The sequence below is a fragment of the Dreissena polymorpha genome, chromosome 11, assembly GCF_020536995.1.
Source record: "Dreissena polymorpha isolate Duluth1 chromosome 11, UMN_Dpol_1.0, whole genome shotgun sequence".
NCBI lineage: Eukaryota > Metazoa > Mollusca > Bivalvia > Myida > Dreissenidae > Dreissena > Dreissena polymorpha.
This window is the reverse complement of record NC_068365.1, coordinates 22,269,377-22,292,605: the sequence shown is the minus strand read 5'-3', so window position 1 is coordinate 22,292,605 and position 23,229 is coordinate 22,269,377. Positions and strand designations below refer to the sequence as shown.

The window sequence follows — 23,229 nt, the reverse complement described above, 5'->3', positions numbered from 1 at the left end:
TAAAACTATGACGATCCAGTTTGATGGTGTGTCCACGTTTCGTGTTGTTAACTAAATTGTAAGGTTTAATGTGGCATATATCTTTTATACTATTGCATATGGTAACTATCACATATGTCTTTACATTCATTAAATTATGTGTTTCTGCGTTTAATATAACTTGGAATTAGTATTCATCTGTATGTTTATACTTGAAATTCTATAAATTAAATGATAGCGATGTATCTCTTGAATAAGAGTACTAAAAGGAAGACGGCGGGCGTTAGTGACAAATGGTTTATATTTAAGTGCGTTTACTTGGGTGAACTTAATTGTGTGCGTTCGATAAACTAATGACTGAATGATGTTACAAAAAAAATATTTCCTAAATTTACACTGACACAGAGAAATCGCAGACGAAAATTTCAGACACTGCCACAAGAAATTTAAAACGCCGGCGAAATTCAAAATGTGTAAAGTTCAATAACAAAAATACAAGAAATTGTTGACAATAAACTCTCAACCCCAAAATAGACTGTGTCGGCTGAATGTCTCGTGACAATCAGATTCGAGTTATATGATTTAAATTATATTGTAGCGTCTATTGAAATCAAAGTGCAACTTGTTTTCGGATAATTATATATTAAGGTCTCATGCACAAAATGCTAATCGAACAGTGTACGCGAAGATAAGTCGAGCGCGCATGTCTAAGAACAACTCTCGTTTATTAGTGTGATTTATTTGAATAATATTTTAATATATATAAATCCGCGGAGTTTATGCAAAACTCTGGTTTAAAAACACCACGCAAAAAAAAAAACCCACTAGTATTTGTAACGCCGAAGCGCCCCTTTCCATTTTTTGACTCAATTTATTCTCTGGTCTATACTTTTTGATTGTTCATATCTTTATACACGTAGTTGAAAATTGTAACTTTAACACTCTAAATGACCTATGCAAGTGCACCATATTATGGCTACGTGAGCTTAAAAGATGTTTACCTGTGTACTTAAAGTCTATCAGACGCATACTGTAAAACATTCAGAGCCTTGAATATTTGAGAACATCACGCGCACATCGAAGGCAATCACATGTGTGAAAAAATCAGCATCCTACATTCAAATCATAAACATTAGCTTAATACGGGCGCACTGAAAACTGTCGGAAAATGCAGAAACAATTAACGCAGAATCTGAAAATTGCATGAAATAAACTATAGGAATAATATTGCACGATGTGAACATATTTACTTAAGCAGTACTCATTTTAGAAAGTTTTGCGTAAACGTAAACATAATTTAAAGACATATTGTTCAACTTAATATATTACTTTTCAGTGTCGGTGTTGATTCTAGGATTGACTATCTACAAAGAAAAACATGGCAGACAGAGACACGGCTGCGAACCAACTGGAGGAGTTTAAACGGACTCAATGGGTGAGTGTTGCTGCAATTGACATTAAGGCTCAATTGGTCGTTGTCTGCTCAGGTACTAATTATAAGTATCCCGGTACTTTTAAATACACTACAATTAGCCGGGGCGCGGAAAGTACATGTACGCTTAAAGGCACCCGGCGTTACTCCGGGGTATTTTAAAGTATATTTTCCACACCCCGAGTATTTAAAGGGGCCTTTTCACTTTTTGGTTAATTAGGCCACGACTTTCATATTTCTTGGTTTACAAAACCGCCGACCCTAATTTTTGGAAAATGGGAAAAAAAAATAAAATCGGAAAATCGTCTTTTTTTTTAATATTTTATTCCCGACCGCACTTCAAAATGAGCGAAATGAGAAAAAAACGATCCGGTTTGAGTACGGTTGCGAATAAAATCAAGTAAGTACAATCAACGATTGGTTCACATATATTGCAGAGATCGGGATATTTTTCAATGTGACACATTATGTACCAGTCCTTTTATGGGCACTTCTCAAAATTTATTTCGGGTAAAAATTACAGACAATAAAAAAATCAGCGTCAGTCAAATGTCGACCCCATCAAAATTTATTTCCGTGTCTGTGACGCAACTATATTGTTTAACATGTTAATTATATTAAACAAACCCGATAGTATTTGATAATAAGTATAAATAATCCAATAAAACACTGCCATTATTTACGATATATGTGTTTAGGAATTTTGTAAACACGTCCGCCATAGTTTATAGGAACTGTACAGAAAGTTTGGAAATCGGAACAAATCGGTATATCTCGGAAAATCATTGATAAATGTATTTGTCGTTTCAATGCTTAGGGCCGAGTAATTTCGGCAAATCGGAACTCAACTTGTGTAAAACACTAGCTCAATTAACCGTTAAACTCCGCCTCCGTTCTCTGCAAAAGATTCGAAGGCGGAGCTATGCACGTGCTTTTATTAAATTGGAGGATTGCAATTGAGAAACAAACACACGATTGGTTCGGCATGTTGATTGCTAGACAAAGGAAGCCAATTTTTTCGGCGCGAAATTTGTCGCTTTATTGCTTCCGACAGAAAGCGGCTTTCCTTTGATGACGTCAAACTGTCAATTCACACAGACTGCACATTTTCGGAAGACTTTAACTGACTCCTTGTTTACAATTCCAGTAAAAAAAAAACACTTGCTAACATTAAACTTTGGATTAAATTATCAAAATAAAGCAAAAGCGAAGTTGACAAATATGATTAAATTAATTCGCGTCAGTTCAAATAAGACGTTTTGCGTTGTAAATCAACGAGTTTTCATGACAACAACAACTTTGACAAACATTACCGCGACGACGCATGGATCGATCTACCTCGATTTTTTTCATGTACGATCTCATAAGTCGAGTAAGAGCAAACACATACCGGGTAATTTGTGTATGAGTAGTTTATCTTATATAAGATTTATGCAACGGGCATCGCATTGCGTAATGGTGCGCATCCAATTATGGAAATGAAGCGCAGTTTTTCGTTTTAATGGGAGAAGAACGCATGTCATGTAATGGAGTGTTTAAAATTGCCTGATGTTACATAAGGTGCTGTTAGGACTCATTTCATTTGAAGATATAGATGTGTTTCATTGCATAATTTGATTTTTTGTCTCTGTGTTAAGGTTATAATAGATATGTTGTCTTTGTTCTGATGTTATTAGCATTAACTTTTTTTCCAATGATGTTTTTTTTTTTTTTTTTTTTTCGACCGCCCGATGTACCATTTTCAAAATAATTTTTGTAAACCAATAAAAAAAAAAGTCGTGGCCTTAAGAACATTTTAGAAAAGTTTCAGATTTGCAAATTTTCGTTTTAGTTATGGTATTTGTGAGGAAACAGTAATACTGAACATTTCCCGTGCTCTAAAATATCCATTATATGCATCTTTTGACGATTTAAACACCTGAAAATTATTTTAGCGTTGCAACGCGAAACGATTGAATAATTTGGAGAGTTCTGTTGTTGTCGTTATATTTTGGGATACAACGAAGATTGCTTATATAAAGTATAAAATACATCACTTATTGTATTAGCACGGATGGCCGAGTGGTCTAAGCGATAGACTTTTACTCCATGGGTCGGTGGTTTAAGCCAAGTTCAGGGTTACTTTTTTTTTCAAATTTTATTCCTGTTTTAACTGGAGCTGTTTAGATCCATGTTTACAATTATCAATTTAAAGCATCTAATGACAAACTTCAAAACGTGCCAAAATCTGTGAAAAGGCCCCTTTAAAGTAGTACCAAAGCCACTTATAGCTTATCGAGCGCAACTGACTTATTGAGAGCGTGAATAATTGAAGACAAACTTGACAATTTTCGTTCGCCAGTGGCACAAACAAATGATGCTTAATATTGAAACTTGGCAATTGTTTGTATATGATTATGCGTTTTACTTAAAATTTTATTTTTATCGAAACCAATTCCGAACCCATTATTCGTTAGGTTTTAAATATATTGTTTGAACATGCTAACAACATTAAGAAATAACATACATGTGTTTTTAGTTCTGTATTAGTTTGGTTTATGTCAGAAGGTGTTCCGCTTGTGTAATTCATCGTTGCCTTTAATATCATACAAAATTTTGCAGACTGAATGTTGTGCATGCTTTTTTTGTTCTTAAAAATAAGTGAATCATTTTAAAAATAGTGTATGTTCAGTTGTGTTTCACACACCCATCTTCTTATTAAGTCATAATGGATTGTGATTGAAACCACTTTCTGTCACCGCTTTGGAATATACGATGTTACTGTTAAAACATAATATTTTGTTTAAAAACGTTAACACTACAAATACCCATATTTTAAAGCAACACATACTTGAATTTAAATGTTTTAGGAATGATATGGACTATTTGCACTATCATGCGGAATAATCTGCACATGTAAATTTTACAATATCACAATTTTACAATATCAGCGTAGGTGGTTAATACAAATGTTACTAGAAAGCTATTTTAACACATATTTTTTAGACAGACAGATAGTTTTTTCAGACTTATACAACAGTACATCGTCTTTAACTCAAATATATTTTAGAACAACTCGTGCCCAAAACCTTGATGATACTGTTTTTGCTTTTTCATGACAAGCGAACAATACAGTCGCGTGAGCGTCATTAATCTTATGATTGTTCGACTGGAAATGTGCGATGACTTATATAAACAATCCACAAAGCACAATTGAAAATGCAAAAATGACTGTTCATTTTTCTGTTTTCTTTCACAAAAAATACGTTTGGAAACAACAATTATAAACATGTGACAGCGTGAGGGTCAATATTGAGGCAGATATTCTCAAACGATGCACGAAGTTGTCCTAGACAGGTATAAGTTGGAACAACAAAAGATGAACGAAAGCTGAAGCATTTAATTCTGTGAGATGCAAATGCAAAAACATTTTAGCCGCGTTCTGAGAAAACTGGGCTTAATGCATGTGCGTAAAGTGCCGTCCAAGATAAGCCTGTGCAGTCCGCACAGGCTAATTAGGGACAACACTTTCCGCTTTTATAGTATTTTTAGTTTCAAGGAAGTCCCTCCTTACCAAAAATAAAGTTTAGGCGGAAAGTGTCGTCCCTGATTTGCCTGTGCGGATTGCACAGGCTAATCTGTGATGACACATTACGCTCATGCTTTAAGCCCAGTTTTATCAGAACAAGGCTCATTTAGTTAAGCGTATGCACACATACAATAGGTTTTCTTTTAATGAAATGTTTATGTTTATCATGTTTTTGTAAGCTCATGTGCAGACTTGGTAAGGACCAGTAATGGTTTGCAATCATTAACGGGAAATTAAAAATGATTTAGCCCATGAGTGGTCGATCATTAGTGACTGATTATTAAAGATTCTTAATATTTCCCGCTTATCATTTTAAGGTGCACCATTTACATAAATTCATCATTGATAACAAATATACTAGAGTTATAATTTGAATTAATGCAATCTTATGAAACCATTTTTGAGTACGGTACTTTTTCTGTTACTCCGGTTATAGTAAAATGGAATTGTCAACAAATATATAGCACATAAGAGAACCAGTTTCAGAGATAAATGCACGTTCTTAGTATGAAAATAACCACACAGTAACAGTTTGAATCGACATTGAATTAAGTATAACTTTATATCCTAATTTTCAATTAACGTCATTTCTTTAAAAAGGGCTAACGACCTCTAGCTATATATGGTTGACATTGACAAACATGGGTATGCCTATAAATACTAGAATTCCTATATATCTTCAGAGCCCAGACACATTGACGACCGGTATCGGCTCCCCGGTGGGTGACAAAAACGCCTCAATGACTGTGGGACCTCGTGGGCCCCTTTTGATGCAGGATTTCGTATACACTGATGAGATGGCACACTTCAATAGGGAGAGGATCCCAGAGAGGGTGGTGCATGCGAAAGGGGGAGGTAATCAGGATTATTAATGTATTGTGCCGAATTATCCTAAGGGTGTGACTGTCATATTTTGAAAGTTGGACACTTAATATGGTTTTATGAAGACCCGAGCTATAAAAGACAAATCCCGTTATTGCAATGTATCAAATGTGTTCACTCGTTTTTTTTAGTTCACCTGAGCACACAAAGCACATGGCGAGCTTTAAGGATACCATGAGTTCCTTAGCATAGATTTATGGAAATAAACTCAATTTTTCAAGAATTTTCCTGCTAACATAACGTGTTTTTGAGTAAATTTATGCCATGGACTCAGTTCAACCGGTTGATGCATTAATGACAAAGGCGTTACTGATTAAAGGTGTGTTCTTATTTTTGCACGACTGTTAATATCTTATCATTTTTGTCCTTTATTTTTTTTCTGCACTATCGTAAACCCTTAATCAACTAGACTTTACTATACCATAGTATGTATGTCTATTTAACATGTTAAGTAGGTCGCTGGATAATTTGTCGTCATAAAGCTGCATACACGGATTTCATCTGCTACAACTGCTTGGAAAAAATCTAGAATGATAAAAATGCAAGATCATAATTGGACTACTGGCAACACTCCTTTCACACTTAGTTGATAACACTCACGCAAGTGCTTTATGGTTTATCCAACATACTAGTGTATGCCTACTGCATAACATGACAATGGATATCTGTAATTTCTGTTGACAGTTCGCTTAAGCAAGAGTATTACTTTTCAATGATGACACATAGTTATTCATGTAACATTTGTAACGTTTAAAGAATTCTTTGTTGCCAAATAGTTATAGATTACATTCTATTTTCATCACTTGTGCCTATTAAATTCTTATGTAACAGTATATTTACGCAATGCTAACACATTGATAACATAATATTATGTTGTTGTGATCATTACAGTTGTTCAACCATGCCTTATGTGGTTTCATTTCAGGTGCTCATGGATACTTTGAGTGCACACACGATGTCACCAGGTACACAAAACTCAAGCCTTTTGAGTTTGTTGGCAAGAAGACGCCGTTGTTTGTTCGATTTTCGACTGTTGGTGAGTTGAGCAAAAACCTTGAAATATACGTGTAAGTGTAACAGATATACACCAATTGTGAACGATTATGTACGGAATCCGGAAAGTGCCATCTATATTCTCGCCCTTCTTTCATCAAGGGCGACACTAGACACGCGGCGACGCAAGAAATTTTACGCGACAGTCGCGGCGACGCACGATATATTTAACACGATATGTCGACTTTTGGGCTACCTACACAAGGTACGTCGCGACTGTCGCGCAAATATCGTGCGTCGCCGCGACTTTCGCGCAAAATATCGTGTATCGCTTCGTGTGTCGTGTCTCGCGTTCAAAGGGCGACGCACGAAACACGAAGCGACGCACGATATTTTATTATTCAAATATCGCCCTTATTATTTCAGACCGCGACACACGACACACGAAGTGATACTGGATATTTTGCGCGACAGTCGCGGCGACGTACGATATTTGTACTGTTCAAATATTGTTGTAATAATATCGCCTGTCGACTGTCGCGTTTTCAAACAATCAGGTGAGACAAAAAGGCATGTGCATCATGTCGTATATATATCTTTTGATATAATATTATTTTATAATAATGTTTAAGTCTGATCAGCAATTAAAATGTATATGATTGATGAAGCAAGCTATTCGCTTCTTATACTTCAAGCTGGCCATAAATAAATGTTTTAATATTACATAAATTTTTTATATATACGTATATTTGATGAATATTCGCTTGGAATAACGATTTTGAATATAACGCTGAGTTCCCAAGGTTGAGTTATGAGTTGTTCGATTCTACGGTTCAACGTGCATTTCGTGCGTTTTGTTTAAATCATATTACACATGCTTAAAAGTAACAGTGTGAACTTTATCTGAATATAATTATATAACAGTCATTTATATTATATCTAGAACCCTGTTAAGCAATATGAAACCAACGTTTTGCGCCCTTCAAACGCGTTTTTGTAAGCCAATATAAATATGATAAAATTGTTGTTTGCACTGTATGCAGTTTGTTATGCCGATAATTTATTTGATAAAGCATTATAAAAGGTATTTAAAAGGCAAAACAATACCAGCAACGAAAAATCCTTCTAATTGATGTATCAATAGGCTGGACATTAATGTTACTCGTAAATAATTTGGATAACCTATAAATGATGATTACATATGTACTGAAAAGAAATCTTATGCTTTCATATTGATGTCTTACTTGAAAGGGGCTATTTCACAGATTTTGGCATGTTTTAAAGTTTGTCATTAAATGCTTTATATTGATAAATGTAAACACTGGGTCTAAAAATCTCCAGTAAAAAACAATAATACAATTAAAGAATTTAAAAAAAAGTAAGCCTCAACGGGGCTCGAACCACTGACCCCTGGAGCCATGGAGCAAAATTTTACCGCTCTATCCACTAGACCATCCGCTCTTATACCATTTCTAATGTATTTTTAACGTCATATATGTAATCCTCGTAGTATCAAAAAATACAACGACAACAACAGAATTTTCCAAATTATTCAATCGTTTCGCGTTGCAACGCTTTATAATTTTCAGGTTTTTAAATCGTCAAAAGATGCACATAATGAATATTTTAGAGCAAGGTAAATGTTCAGTATTACTATGTCATCACAAATATCATAACTTCAAGAAAAATTTGCGAATCTGAAACATTTTTTTTTCAAAATTTTGTCAATTTACCAAAGCTTGAAAAGTCCCCTTTAAGTTAAACGTTATCTACAAATCTGCAATCCTATAGGAAGTGATACAGATTATAATGATATATTATCTTAAAATTGATAGAATTTTTTACTCAACTGTTCAAATTTCTGAATAGTTTTCAACATATATCCTTGTCAATATATATCAAAATTATTATGAAAATTAACTAATTTGTACTCGGTATACTTATGCTAGAATAATCTTTTATAAGTGTGTCGAAGGCAGCAATATTGATAATAAATGGTCAATAATTACTGTAACGCCGTTTAAAAAACGCGACAGTCGACAGGCGATATTATTACAGCGATATTTGAAAAGTACAAATATCGTGCGTCGCAGCGACTGTCGCGCAAAATATCGAGTATCGCTTCGTGTGTCTAGTTTCGCGGTCTGAAATTAGACCGCGATACACAAAATTCGGATAATATTGGCGATATTTGAACAATAAAATATCAAGCGTCGCCGCGACTGTCGCGCAAAATATCGTGCGTCGCTTCGTGTTTCGTGCGTCGCCCTTTGAACTCGAGATACGACACACGAAGCGATACACGATATTTTTCGCGACAGTCGCGGCGACGCACGATATTTTTCGCGACAGTGTCGGCAACGCACGATAGTTTGCGCGACATACGCGGCGACGCATGATATATTTAATACGATATATCGCCTTTTGGGCTACTTACATAATGGCGATATATCGTGTAAAATATATCGTGCGTCGCCGCGACTGTCGCGCAAAATATTGTGCGTCGCCGCGACTGTCGCACAAAATATCGTGCGTCGCCGCGACTGTTGCGCAAAATATCGTGTATCGCTTCGTGTGTCTTGTGTCGCCCTTGATGAAATAATGGCGAGCTAATAGATGGCAGTATCCGGATTCCGAAGATATGTGTATTGATCATTTGAGATCAGCAGTTATTGTTGAATTCATGCGATAGCTATTCACTGGTTAATATCTTTGAATGACAAGTGTTTAATGATGGCATTTTATGAAACTATGATCATTACAATTACAATTATCATGCTAGTTGTTATAACTGTAACCATTATTATTATCATTTGCTATTTTCAATAAAATTAAATTAATAATCTTACAATATGGTAACATTCGGATAATTTTTAATTTTGAGGGCTTTAATGGACTACTACATTTACTGATTTTAAGATAACACGGCCATTCGTTATGTTAATACCGCTGTTGCCCACCATTGTTCTTCCAATACTTTTGTGTTCAGGATATGGTAGTTCTATTACAAAGTCTATGAGAGCACCACGCACTCAATAGGCCATGCGCGCCTGCTTATGTAAATACCAGTCATAGAAACACAGGATCAATAACACATGGTGTCATGGTAACAGGAGGCGAGTCAGGCTCCGCAGACACGGCACGTGACCCTCGAGGGTTCGCTGTGAAGATGTATACGGAGGATGGGAATTGGGACCTCGTCGGCAATAATACACCCATCTTCTTCATCCGAGACCCACTCTTGGTAAATTTCATGTTGTCCCTATAGTTGAGATACAGTTTCTGTGTTTTCCGGTCTGGATTTCGTCTACACGCTTGATAACTCTAAGTTTTCGGACACTTTAAAGTCTTAAATATCTCAAATTTCTTTAAGTTCGGGTATAAGGACAGGATCGTCTCTGTTAACCAAATCCCCTGCGTATACACGTTACGTGTTTAAAGCTTTTTCGTCTTAATCTTTTCAACCATCAACACTGTTGTTGTTTCATTCATTTTAGTTCCCGAGCTTCATTCACACACAGAAAAGGAACCCGCAGACTCATCTAAAGGTCAGTGTGAACATCTCTGGTACATCTCTTGCATCTCTTAGTTAAGAGAAGCTGAAATCTAGTGAATCACAGACCCATCTTATTAAACCTAAACAGGCTGACTGGCGCCGTCGGTAGTGCACTTTTACAGTATTTGATCGTTGGTTTGATTTTCGGCCCGAGCACAATACCTGCCTGGAACTTTTTAATAGGATTACTACTACCGCCATGCTCCACCTGCCCCCGGTCGCCTAGGGTCATTGTCAATTACAGGAATAAACATACATGCACCAATGACTGTTAAACCAGCTTATCCATGAAAGATGGGGGTATGTTAATTGACCGCCGTTGCATGACTAAAATATTGTTGAGAACGGCAAAGAAATCCGTATAAATGCACGAATACAAACAAAGCAATAAGAAATACTACCGGGTATATACAATGTTTACACGGATTTATCCCGTTTTAGGTATGTGCCAATGAAATGGGTGTGACTTCAATATACAATGATTGCTGGCATTCCTCAACAAAGCAGTGCGAAAGTGTAAATCACCTCTTTGGCAAAGCTCTATAGTTGTTTTTTAAGATTTTCATTTCGTATCTGTCTTTTTTTCAATTCAGGATCCGGACATGTTTTGGGACTTTATCAGTCTGCGACCGGAAACGACCCACCAAGTGTCAATCCTGTTCTCGGACCGTGGCACGCCAGACGGATTTCGCCACATGAACGGCTACGGAAGCCACACGTTCAAGCTCGTCAACAAGAACAATCAACCCGTGTATTGCAAGTTCCACTGGAAAGTGAGGCATTATTTGTTTTGAATTTAGCCCGTAAATTGAGGGGATGGGGTGGGGTGGAGTGGGAGAGATTAGGGATGGGGCGAGGGTGATAGTGTCAATTGAAAGTGTAAAACAATTTAGAACTTAAGCATTGAAATGCGAGTGTCATTAGAATGTGTGTCGTTCTGTTTGCTAACTTTTTTGTTTACATTCCTTGGGGATGTGCTATGTGTAAGAGCCAAATATAGGCAAAATATTTTGCATGGGAAAATCTAAGAATTCTGTGGAAAAATATTGTTTTTGAGTCTACATATTTTTCTTAACCGATTGGCTTCATGTATTTTGTATTTTGACTACCGGACCATATTTTTAAAAAGCATTTGTTTATCATATACACACACTATCGGTAATTTCTAAATCTATATTTATTGATACACATAATTGGTATAAATGTATAAGTATTTTAGAATGAATTTTATGAGTCAATAGACACCATGCCATGTTATAAAAAATGTGTACATAAGTCATATATATTCGTAAGGGGCTTACTTAATGGGCCCTGGGTTGAATATGTCAGAGCCAAATATAAGAGAGAAAATCAACGTCAAAAGGGAAACAATTTAATTTTAGAAATATTTTAAGTATGCCACTGATATATCCTTTCAAATACAAGTTGGTGGCGAGGGGGGGGGGGGCATATGCTTAACAAATACAATAGATGAGTTATTAAAATATTGTCGTCGACCAATATAGTTGCTTGACGGAAAGACCTAAACAGAGAGATAACAACAATTGTTACAAACAAAGCAAATCATGTGACATTTTGAAATATGAATGTAATAAATGTTAACTTAATGGACACACTTATAATTAAACAATACAAGTTTACATCAAAATGCACAATATTTTAACTCATTTTTCGGAATACAAGTCGACATCGTTTAATGGAATATCGCCCACTAGATGATCTTTGCAAATGCAAGCGTTTATCATTTAATTTGCAATCCCTTACAGTTTAGCACGATTATTAAGTGCATCCAGCATCGGAACAAATAATGACTTTGATAGGACAAATATTGCATCGGGTTGCATGTGTGAATGCATTCTTAACGGAAGACATGATTCCCACCAACAGTACATGTTAATTATATAAAAAGGGAGATAATAAATTGACCTGTACTACAAATAGACCTTTGGTACTTGCATTTACCGGTAAGCTACTAACATGCCAAGCCTCGTTCTTTTTGCACAATGTTAATATAATTAACAATTACAGACAGACCAGGGCATACGGAACCTGTCTGCTGAGAAGGCTGCACAGCTGGCCGGAAGTGAACCCGACTATGCGATACGTGACCTATACAACGCCATTGCCGAGGGCAACTACCCCTCGTGGAGTCTCAAGATCCAGGTCATGACCTTTGAGGAGGCAGAGAAGTTCCGCTGGAACCCATTCGACCTTACAAAGGCAAGTAAATAATATCCTTATTTATAACCCCATACGTGTGTTTAGCAATTTAAGCTAATCATTAAGAAGCGCAGTAATGAAAAAATCATTTTCATTCAAAATAACAAAAAGATCTCAATAGACAAAGAACAAGTCATTTTCTTAAATTAATTTTGATAATTAAAGTTTGTGTGGAAAAAGAGACAACGTTGGAATGTTCTCTATACGTTTGAACATTTGTATTTGTCGTACGCATTTACATTTCAAAAATTGAAATACAATTTTCAACAATAAAGTGGTCACGGTGTTTTTTGGTGTTGCAGTGTTCATGATTATCATGATAATGATATGTTTTCTTGTTATTCTTACATTATAATACTCATTCAAAACAATATACTAAGTATCTCATTTACCACTGAAGAATTACCATATGAACTATTTGCGGTATTTATAGGTTTGGCCACATGTTGAGTTTCCGCTTATTCCTGTTGGCCGTATGGTGCTGAACCGCAACCCGAAGAACTACTTTGCCGAAGTGGAGCAGGTTGCCTTTAGCCCAGCTCACATGATCCCCGGGATAGAGACAAGCCCAGACAAGATGCTGCAGGTAAGACCAGGTCCCACCTGATTCCTGGGGTAGAACCTAGCCCTGATAAGATGTTACAGGTAAGACTAGGTCACACCTGATTCATGTGGTAGAAGCTAGCCCTGATAAGATGTTACAGGTAAGACTTAGTCACACCTGATTCCTGGGGTAGAAGCTAGCCCTGATAAGATGTTACAGGTAAGACTAGGTAACACCTGATTCCTGTGGTAGAAGCTATCCCTGATAAGATGTTACAGGTAATACCAGGTTCCACCTGATTCCTGTGGAAGAAGCTAGCCCTGATAAGATGTTACAGGTAAGACTAGGTCACACCTGATTCCTGGGGTAGAAGCTAGCCCTGATAAGATGTTACAGGTAATACCAGGTTCCACCTGATTCCTGTGGTAGAAGCTAGCCCTGATAAGATGTTACAGGTAAGACTCGGTCACACCTGATTCCTGGGGTAGAGGTAAGCCATGACAAGATGTTACTGGTAAGACTAGGTCACACCTGATTCCTGTGGTAGAAGCTAGCCCTGATAAGATGTAACAGGTAAGTCTAGGTCACACCTGATTCCTGTGGTAGAATCTAGCCCTGATAAGATGTTTCAGGTAAGACTAGGTCACACCTGATTCCTGGGGTAGAAGCTAGCCCTGATAAGATGTTACAGGTAAGACCAAGTCACACCTGATTCCTGTGGTAGAAGCTAGCCCTGATAAGATGTTACAGGTAAGACTAGGTCACACCTGATTCCTGGGGTAGAAGCTAGCCCTGATATGATGTTACAGGTAAGACTAGGTCACACCTGATTCCTGTGGTAGAAGCTAGCCTTGATAAGATGTTACAGGTAATACCAGGTTCCACCTGATTCCTGTGGTAGAAGCTAGCCCTGATAAGATGTTACAGGTAAGACTAGGTCACACCTGATTCCTGGGGTAGAAGCTAGCCCTGATAAGATGTTACAGGTAATACCAGGTTCCACCTGTTTCCTGTGGTAGAAGCTAGCCCTGATAAGATGTTACAGGTAAGACTAGGTCACACCTGATTCCTGGGGTAGAGGTAAGCCATGACAAGATGTTACAGGTAAGACTAGGTCACACCTGATTCCTGTGGTAGAAGCTAGCCCTGATAAGATGTTACAGGTAAGACTAGGTCACACCTGATTCCTGGGGTAGAAGCTAGCCCTGATAAGATGTTACAGGTAAGACTAGGTCACACCTGATTCCTGGGGTAGAAGCTAGCCCTGATAAGATGTTACAGGTAAGACTTGGTCACACCTGATTCCTGGGTAGAAGCTAGCCCTGATAAGATGTTACAGGTAAGACTAGGTCTAACCTGATTCCTGTGGTAGAAGCTAGCCCTGATAAGATGTTACAGGTAATACCAGATTCCACCTGATTCCTGTGGTAGAAGCTAGCCCTGATAAAATGTTACAGGTATGACCGGGTCATACCTGATTCCTGTGGTAGACGCTAGCCCTGATAAGATGTTACAGGTAATACCAGGTTCCACCTGATTCCTGTGGTAGAAGCTAGCCCTGATAAGATGTTACAGGTAAGACTAGGTCACACCTGATTCCTGGGGTAGAGGTAAGCCATGACAAGATGTTACAGGCTAGACTAGGTCACACCTGATTCCTGTGGTAGAAGCTAGCCATGATAAGATGTTACAGGTAAGACTAGGTCACACCTGATTCCTGGGGTAGAAGCAAGCCCTGATAAGATGTTACAGGTAATACCAGGTTCCACCTGATTCCTGTGGTAGAAGCTAGCCCTGATAAGATGTTACAGGTAAGACTAGGTCACACCTGATTCCTGGGGTAGAGGTAAGCAATGACAAGATGTTATAGGTTAGACTAGGTCACACCTGATTCCTGTGGTAGAAGCTAGCCCTGATAAGATGTTACAGGTAAGACTAGGTCACACCTGATTCCTGGGGTAGAAGCAAGCCCTGATAAGATGTTACAGGTAATACCACGTTCCACCTGATTCCTGTGGTAGAAGCTAGCCCTGATAAGATGTTACAGGTAAGACTAGTTCACACCTGATTCCTGTGGTAGAAGCTAGCCCTGATAAGATGTTATTGATAAGACTAGGTCACACCTGATTCCTGGGGTAGAGGTAAGCCATGACAAGATGCTGCAGGTATGACTAAGTCCCACATGATTCCTGTGGAAGACGCTAGCCCTGACGAGATGTTGCAGGTAAGACTAGGTCTCACTTGATTCCTGGGGTACAGGCAAGCCCTGACAAAATGTTGCAAGTAATACCAGGTCCCAACTGATTCCTGGGGTAGAAGCTAGCCCTGACAAGATGCCGCATGTTATACCAGGTCCTACCTGATATCTTTTGTTGGAGGAAAGCCCTGACAAGATGTTTCAAGTAATACCTGGTCCCACCTGATATCTGGGTTAGAGGCAAGCCATGACAAGATGCCGCAGGTAAGTCCAGGGATCAGAGTGTCTTCATCTCCCTCCATTCCGGGGTTGGAGGCCAGCACTGCCATGATGTTCAAGATAAATCAACGGCCAAGAGTGCCATTTGCCCCGCCAACTTGATCCCAGAGCCCAGGTTGCCTTCAGCTCTGCCCACTCGATGCCTTGGGTGGGAGCCAGTCGTTACAGTATGCCACAGGTGACACAAGGGCATACACTTGATCCCCGGAGGGAGGCTAACGTTTACAAAAAATGCAAGCGAGGATTTCTTCAGATCCGCCCACATGATCCTCGGATTGAAGACAGGCGTCTGTAAGATGCTATTGGTAAGTCATCGACCAAGAGTGCCTTTGTCCATGCCATCTTGATCCTTAGACGGCCAGCCCATGCAAGATGCTGCAGGTATTTATACGGCAACCAGTACCTTCCGCCCGTCTCATTTGATCCCCGGGGTGCAGGATCCAGTTTTTACAAAAAGCTTTGCGAATGCTGGCCAGGGTATGTCTAGTAATGGTTTTTGCATAGCATATTCAGTTCCATATAGCCCTTGTTCTAAACTCGAAACGTTTCTGAGGTGTCGATATTCTACATGTGTTTACAGTGAGGCAGAACAGCAATCTTTAAGAAAAACATATTTATAAAATGATGGGAATGGAGGGCGGGTGGCATTAATTTTGATTCAGATCGCATTGACCAATAAAGATGAAACCAAATTTGAATAAGTCAAGCCTTCATGAGTCCCTTTTTCAGCTAATATATCGGGCCAGTCAATTCAATGCCAATGCCTCTGAAAAAAAAACATAGACAAAATGCGCTTGCTCAGAAACTGAAATTTGGTTGCAGAAATTGATCTGAAATTGTGTATGCGCCAGTAGTAAGCTAACACTTAGATCTCCATGGAAATTGCATTTTTGAAATATCAGTTAGAGGATAGGGCTATTGATAGAAATAGAAAAAAGGATTCTTCATGGTCTTTAGTTTGGAAGGGGCACTGTGCTGAAAATATGTGTGTATAGCTTACATGCATATCTAGCTCGGGATTCCAATTTGGACCAGTCCAGTAAGGTGAATGAATCTGAATTGAAACGCAGTTAAAAACAACTTTAAACTGTTATGTTTGCTGCTTTTCAGGGTCGTCTGTTTTCGTACACGGGAACTCATCACCATCGCCTGGGTACTAACTACCTGCAGATTCCTGTCAACTGTCCGTACGCTCGAGTGAGGAACTACCAGCGAGATGGAGAAATGTGTGTCACCGATAACCAAGGTATGTGCACTTGTCTCTGTTACGGTTGGTACAAACCCACCGGTAGATCTAAAAAGACTTCGTCTCGAGATGACATAATTATGAGATTGAATATAATATGTACAAGATGCTGCAAATAAAACTTATAAATTTAGCGGATCAAATGAAGCAATAAGAAATGCTACGTAAGACTATAAATACTATAATATTGAATCACATACAAAGCATAACTATTTTACGAAGTTTTCATTCTTATCAAATACTGACACAAAAAAGTGTCACGTCATGTAATTATATCCGGCATTTATCAATCTTATTGTAATATTGCCCATCTGTACTCTTAATTAATTTTAAAAAGCATCGTCATTTTAGGAGGAGCACCCAACTACTTCCCAAACAGTTTCAGTGGACCAATTGACGACAAGAAATGGTTGGAGAATATGGATAAGTATTCAAACGGGCAGGTCGGTCGCTATAATACCGCAGACGATGACAACTTCACGCAAGTGGGCACATTCTTTAACAAGGTCAGCATACTGGCTGATTATCTGACATTTATAATTTTATATACATGCTATTTATGCCCCATATATGACTATAACGATTGTTCTTTGCTTTTTTGGAAAATACATTTTGGACTTTAAAACACTTTGGGCACATCTAAACAGCAACATTTACAGTATCACAAGTACTGTAACTCAACATTTTTAGTAAACGATGGAAATCGGATTTTCTTGAAAGCTTCACACACTGTCGAGTATCAAGGAGGCTTTAAAGCTTTTTAAACAAGAGGAACAAATATCTCTGCAGGTAAAATTTAAAGGGACTGTCAACCACGACGACGAAGAAAAGAAAAGTTGTAAAATACCGTATTTTTTACAATTATTAGTTTATATTGATTAAAATATCATGACTGGTATATTACATTACTTGAAAAAAAGTTGTTAATTTTTCATATTTTCAGTATATTCAGTAATAAATTTTACTGGGTATGTCTACCAGTTAACTACCAGTTAACTATAAATAACACCAGTAGATTGACCATCATCGTCACGGAGTAAACCCAGGAATGCACATTGTGCATGCGTGGTGAATTGAATATATGTTATAAATAAAATGGTCAATCTACTTGTGTTATTTATAGTGTGTATATCGTTATGTCACCTATTTTCGCGATGTACTTTCGATTTCACATCGCGAAATTTTATTACCGAATATACTGAAAATATATCAAGTAATGTTATATACCAGTCGTGATATTTTAATCAATATAAACTAATAATTGTAAAAAAACGGTATTTTAGAACTTTTCTTTTTTCATTTCGTGGTTGACAGTCCCTTAAAAAACAAATGTGAAAGGTTAATTAAGGAATCGAGCCGTGTCTATCATGTATTAAGAGTGTTAGAACAAATCCAAAATATAATTGAGACCTACAGTTTTATCATTTTTTAATAAAATATAAATATGAGTAATGAAAGGTCAAATATGCATACACGCTACAACAACTTTGCATATTGTTTCTATCAATTTGATAATAAATATCACGGATAAATCTGGGAAGTTTACATCAGAATGTAAGGGTCCACCACTTTTAACTTTCTAAAATAAAGGCTGCCCACTTTCACTGACCTTCACTGCTTCAGACCCTCTCCCCAGCTGACCGCGACAACCTAACCGCCAACATTGCTGGTCACCTAATCCGTGCACAGGACTTCATTCAAAAACGAGCAATCGCCAATTTTGCGCGCGCCGACCCGGTTTACGGACAAATGATTCAGGAAAAAATGGACAAGCTCAAGGCAAAGACTCAGGTATCTAGATACTAATGTTCGTTTGTTTGTGTCCTCATCGTTCCAAATGTGTTTTTCTGCAGATTGTTTAGTGCTATTTGGAAGTAGGGATCTTTCAAAGGGAAAATTTAGTGGCCCGAAATGATGATTCTTTGGAAATAAAAGATCACAAATACAGAAATACTTTCTGTATTATTTATTTCATATCAAGTGATATATTATTCAATTTCTACAAAAATATGTGTTCCTGTTATACAATAATTATACACAACTGTTTCCCTTAGTTTTATTGATATTCAATATTAATGTCTCGTGTCTCTAGCTCAAAGGTCAAAGTCACTCTTAGAGACAAAATGTTAAAGATGATTTGATACAGTTTTTAATAACAGTCTACAAATATTTTGAAAATAATTGAAAGCAAAGTGTCGTACGCAAGACGTGTACCCCATGCTCATCAGACATAAGTAAATATCTCACTATTAGGTCAAAGGTCCAATAAAAGCATATTGAAGCTTGCTCGGAAAATGACAGTGCAATTAATTCGAACATTGTACAATTTGTAACCCTATAGAGACGACATATTGCTCTAAAGACTTGTATCCTTAGTTCAAATGTGTAGGTCACACTTAAATATTAAGAAATGGGACTACATAGATACTGCTGGAACAGACTGTCACTTATCATTCATCTGATAATTTTAACAAAGCAAGCCTCACATTTTCACCCAGCTCAGAAAATGTTAAATACAATACCTTATCAGAGGCTCGATGGTCAAGGTTACATTGTAATGTATGTAGATCTTATGAGCCGATTTTTCGATGTAGCAGTAACTATGGTCATTTACATGTGTGTGTGGGTGGGCATGTGTGCAATCTTGTGCGAACAGTAACTTTGTATAGTATCATGCGATTTGAGGTGACTTGCAGCTTATGATAATCATTCTATGACTACGCGTCGCGTGAAACACACGTCTCCTTCCTTCAAAGGTCAATGTGACACAAAAACATGAGCATATTTGTATCTGTTCAGACCTACATTTCAGATGGCCATCTACAACGTATCCAAGATGATGCTTAACCCATCCACGGAAGGTATGAAGGCTCAGGTAAAGTGACTTGTCTGATATACATTACCTTGTGAACAATCGGAAAGCAGGTAAAGTTAGTTAAAGCCAAAAAAATAAAACAACATTTTTATAATAATATTTCTATAGTGTAAAAAGGTTAGTACAAATGTTAAAGTATATATTTCAATTCCTGATTTTTTCATTGAAATGTTTATTTTTAGAAAACAGTTAAACATGAGCAAATATGTTTACAAAATGTACTCATGTGTAATGATATATTTATGCAAACTAGCTCAAGAAGAGTTCACGTGAAATAGATGTCCTTATGATTGTATATAATTTAATGTAAAACTCGAATGCATTAAATACAGAGCTAAATAGATTGGTCATGTTGCTTATAATAAATTTCAGTCTTCAAAAATGCGTATTTTCAAGATATTTTTTTCATATGAGCACTACATGCTTATTGCAAGTTTTTGTGATCGCCGTTTTTCCGTTCGGCGCCGTGAGTCGTTCATCATGCGTCGTCAACATTTGCCTTGTTAACACTGTTAAGCTTCATTAATTTCCCAATCCTTGATGGCACAACATTTGTCCAGATGATGTCTTGACAGAGTTCAAAACAGGGTCAAGCTAATAACTAGCTTGATCACTATGTTAAATTAAAGCAAGGCATTTTAAACAATGTAGAAGTCGTTTTCCTACTCTTCATGGAACTTGCTCGGAACTTGCTCAGAAAATTTGCATGTACAGTAAATAATATCTCTGACGAGATTGATCACGGCCCGTTGACAAAAATGTCCGCCAGTTGGCGGAGCAGTGTTCCTTTTATGACTATAGTTAAGCCTTCTGAACAATGTTTTATTCACATTGTATGCCAAAACATCGTGCAATTTACTCAGGCTATTTGTTCTCATCATTTCTTGGCCAAACGTTAAAACGATTCCGGTCCGTTGAAAAAAAATATGGCCATAAACGGGCGGGCAGTTTTCCAGAAACGGCAAGGCTATAGTTAAACCATTTTCAAACCTAAAAAGACAATTTTTTCTCCCAATCTTAATATAACTTGATTATAACATTTTTAACGATTTGTGAGCCAAGTGCAAACATTATAATAGCAAGTTAAAAAATGGTCGCCAGAGGACAGAGCTGTTTTATTAATGTGGATAAAGCGAAACCTTGTGTGCTCTCTAAAGTCACATTGTTTTGCCCAATCTTCATAAAACTTGCTCAGTATATTTAGTTAAATGATATCCCACACATGTTCAAAAATGATTCCGGTCCATTGAGGGGCCAGTGGAGGTAGTCTTTTTAAAATGGCTCTAGTGAAATCTTGTTTACACTAGAGAAGTCTTATTTACTGCTTACTTTTCATGAAATTTTATCAGAACATCTGTTTAACGATATCTAGGCAGAGTTTTAAAATGGTTCCAGTCGGTTGAAAAACATGGCCACCAAAGGATGTGTCACTTTTCCTTATATGGCTTTAGTGGAATCTTGTTATTTTTTACATCATACATTTTTTAAAAGTCGTCATTAAAGATGCTCAAATGATGTCGGTTGTTCAAAGATAAGTCTGGAAGCATCTTTTAAGCTGCCGAGTACAGTTAAGTTTTTCGAGGTCTCAGAAGAGCGACCTAAGGCCTTCGTCCCCTTGTTGTTAGCATTGTGGCGCGGTTGACATTAAGAGCATTAAACTCTATGTGAGGCAAACATGATTGAATTATTGAAAAACGAAAAAACACATACGCAGTTGTGTGCATTTGTTTATCAGGAAAGTCCTACATTTCAGATTGCCAACCTCAATGCATCCACGAATAAGCTTTACCCATCTATTGAAGATATGAAGGCTGCCCAGATAGCTCAGGTAAAAACACCTTTTCTCCGGTATCATTTGAATTTCTGATATATCAAAATTCACGTTTTTTTTATCAAGATATTTATTACATTATGCTACATTATGCTGATGGTGAGCATTTGTGATCGCCTTTTGTCCTTCGTTCGTCGTGCGTAGTCCCTCTTGCTCTTGCGTAATTATCATTTGCCATGTGAACACTCGAGAGGTCACGTGTATCGCCCAGGCATCATAATAATCATCGTGGCAAAAGATTGAAACTGAATAACATGGGGTCAAAAACTAGATATATCGGTAAAATTAGATATAATCGTGTGAACATTCCACAGAATACATTTATTAACAAATCTTCAAGAAATTTATTGGGATAACTTGTCACGAAGATATCTCAGAATTGTTCGAAACTGGGCCATGAATGGTTAAAGGCTAGGTCATTTGGTAAAATTAAATAATTTGATTGCGCAATCTTAATGAAACTTGCTCGGACTATGTGTTCTAATGATGTCTCGGCCATGCGAGATATTGTTTTGGTCGATTGAAAATGGGTAATTATCTGTATGTGGCTTTAATAAAACAATTTGAACACTTTAAAAGCCACACACCCAATACTGCTGAAACTTCCTAAAACCATGTAAACAATGTGTTCTTATGAACTGCTATGTTCGGAAATTATTGTGTGTTGTTAAAAACACATGGCACAAACGTCTTAATGCAGTTTTTTTTATTAAATCTATTGTGAAACCATATTTACACTACCTCTTAGAACACTTGATTTAAATGAGATGTTTCTGACATTTGTATGTACAAATTTAATTTTTAATTTTAATTGCAAAACCTTTGGGGAAACGGCCCAATACAAGTTTTTACTTACCAATGTTTCATAAATACTGTTTTCTTGAAACAGTAAATTAAACCTATATTTTATGTCTATTTCACACATGTAATTGACAAATAAGTGGATTTATATCAATATAAATGTGTATGCATAATCATTTGGCGGCAGTATGATTTTCTGTTAAGTCATTAAGTGACGATCAATACTATTGTACACTTAAACTGAATTGTCAACACTTTTTTGAAGTGTGATGTATCTTTCAGGGTACAAGAATGTCCAGCTGTAACACGGAGGTGAAGAGACTTTAAACTGATTCTGATGAATGTTTACATGAAAGGCATTATAATCAAATGGCTTGAATATGATGAACATTGAGTAGTTTGGAATGGATGTTAAAAGTAATAGTTAAGTATCATTGCAACAACATATACATTAATTAAATGTATGTTTAGTCATGAAACTATGATGCTATCAATTTAAAGGGTCTGTCAACCACGAATGACGAAAAAAGAAAAGTTAAAAAATTTAAAAAATATTTGTTTATATTGATTAAAACATCACGACTGGTATATTACATTAAGTTCATATTTTCAGTATATTTGGTAATTAAATTTCGCGATGTGAAATCGAAAGTACATCGCGAAAATAGTTGACATAACGATATACACACTATAAATAACGCAAGTAGATCGATAATTTTATATATATAATATATACACCTCCCTACGCATGCACAATTTGCATTCCTGGGTTAACCACGTGACGATGATGATCAATCTACTGGCGTTATTTGTATTCAACTGGTAG

General features: G+C 37.0%; 1 protein-coding gene across 1 annotated transcript; it reads left to right on the top strand.

The window, feature by feature from the left end:
- Positions 1 to 1,314: 1,314 nt before the first annotated feature.
- Positions 1,315 to 22,931, top strand: LOC127851525 (catalase-like). The gene is made up of 14 exons (XM_052385350.1): positions 1,315 to 1,414; positions 5,663 to 5,834; positions 6,787 to 6,897; positions 9,968 to 10,098; positions 10,352 to 10,402; positions 11,004 to 11,183; positions 12,439 to 12,630; positions 13,064 to 13,216; positions 16,761 to 16,896; positions 17,248 to 17,402; positions 18,520 to 18,687; positions 19,709 to 19,771; positions 21,525 to 21,599; positions 22,686 to 22,931. The coding sequence occupies exons 1-14, from the start codon at positions 1,358 to 1,360 to the stop codon at positions 22,728 to 22,730; spliced, it is 1,689 nt and encodes a 562-aa protein (XP_052241310.1). The 5' UTR covers positions 1,315 to 1,357; the 3' UTR covers positions 22,731 to 22,931.
- The last annotated feature ends 298 nt before the right edge of the window (positions 22,932 to 23,229 follow it).

What these genes read in the sequence shown, in the direction of transcription:
- LOC127851525 (XM_052385350.1), top strand. Translation starts at nt 1,358, where the DNA reads ATGGCAGACAGAGACACGGCTGCGAACCAACTGGAGGAGTTTAAACGG. An exon ending in ATTGCAAGTTCCACTGGAAA is followed by an intron (nt 11,184 to 12,438) that starts GTGAGGCATTAT and finishes TAACAATTACAG; the next exon opens with ACAGACCAGGGCATACGGAA. An exon ending in AGGCTGCCCAGATAGCTCAG is followed by an intron (nt 21,600 to 22,685) that starts GTAAAAACACCT and finishes TGTATCTTTCAG; the next exon opens with GGTACAAGAATGTCCAGCTG.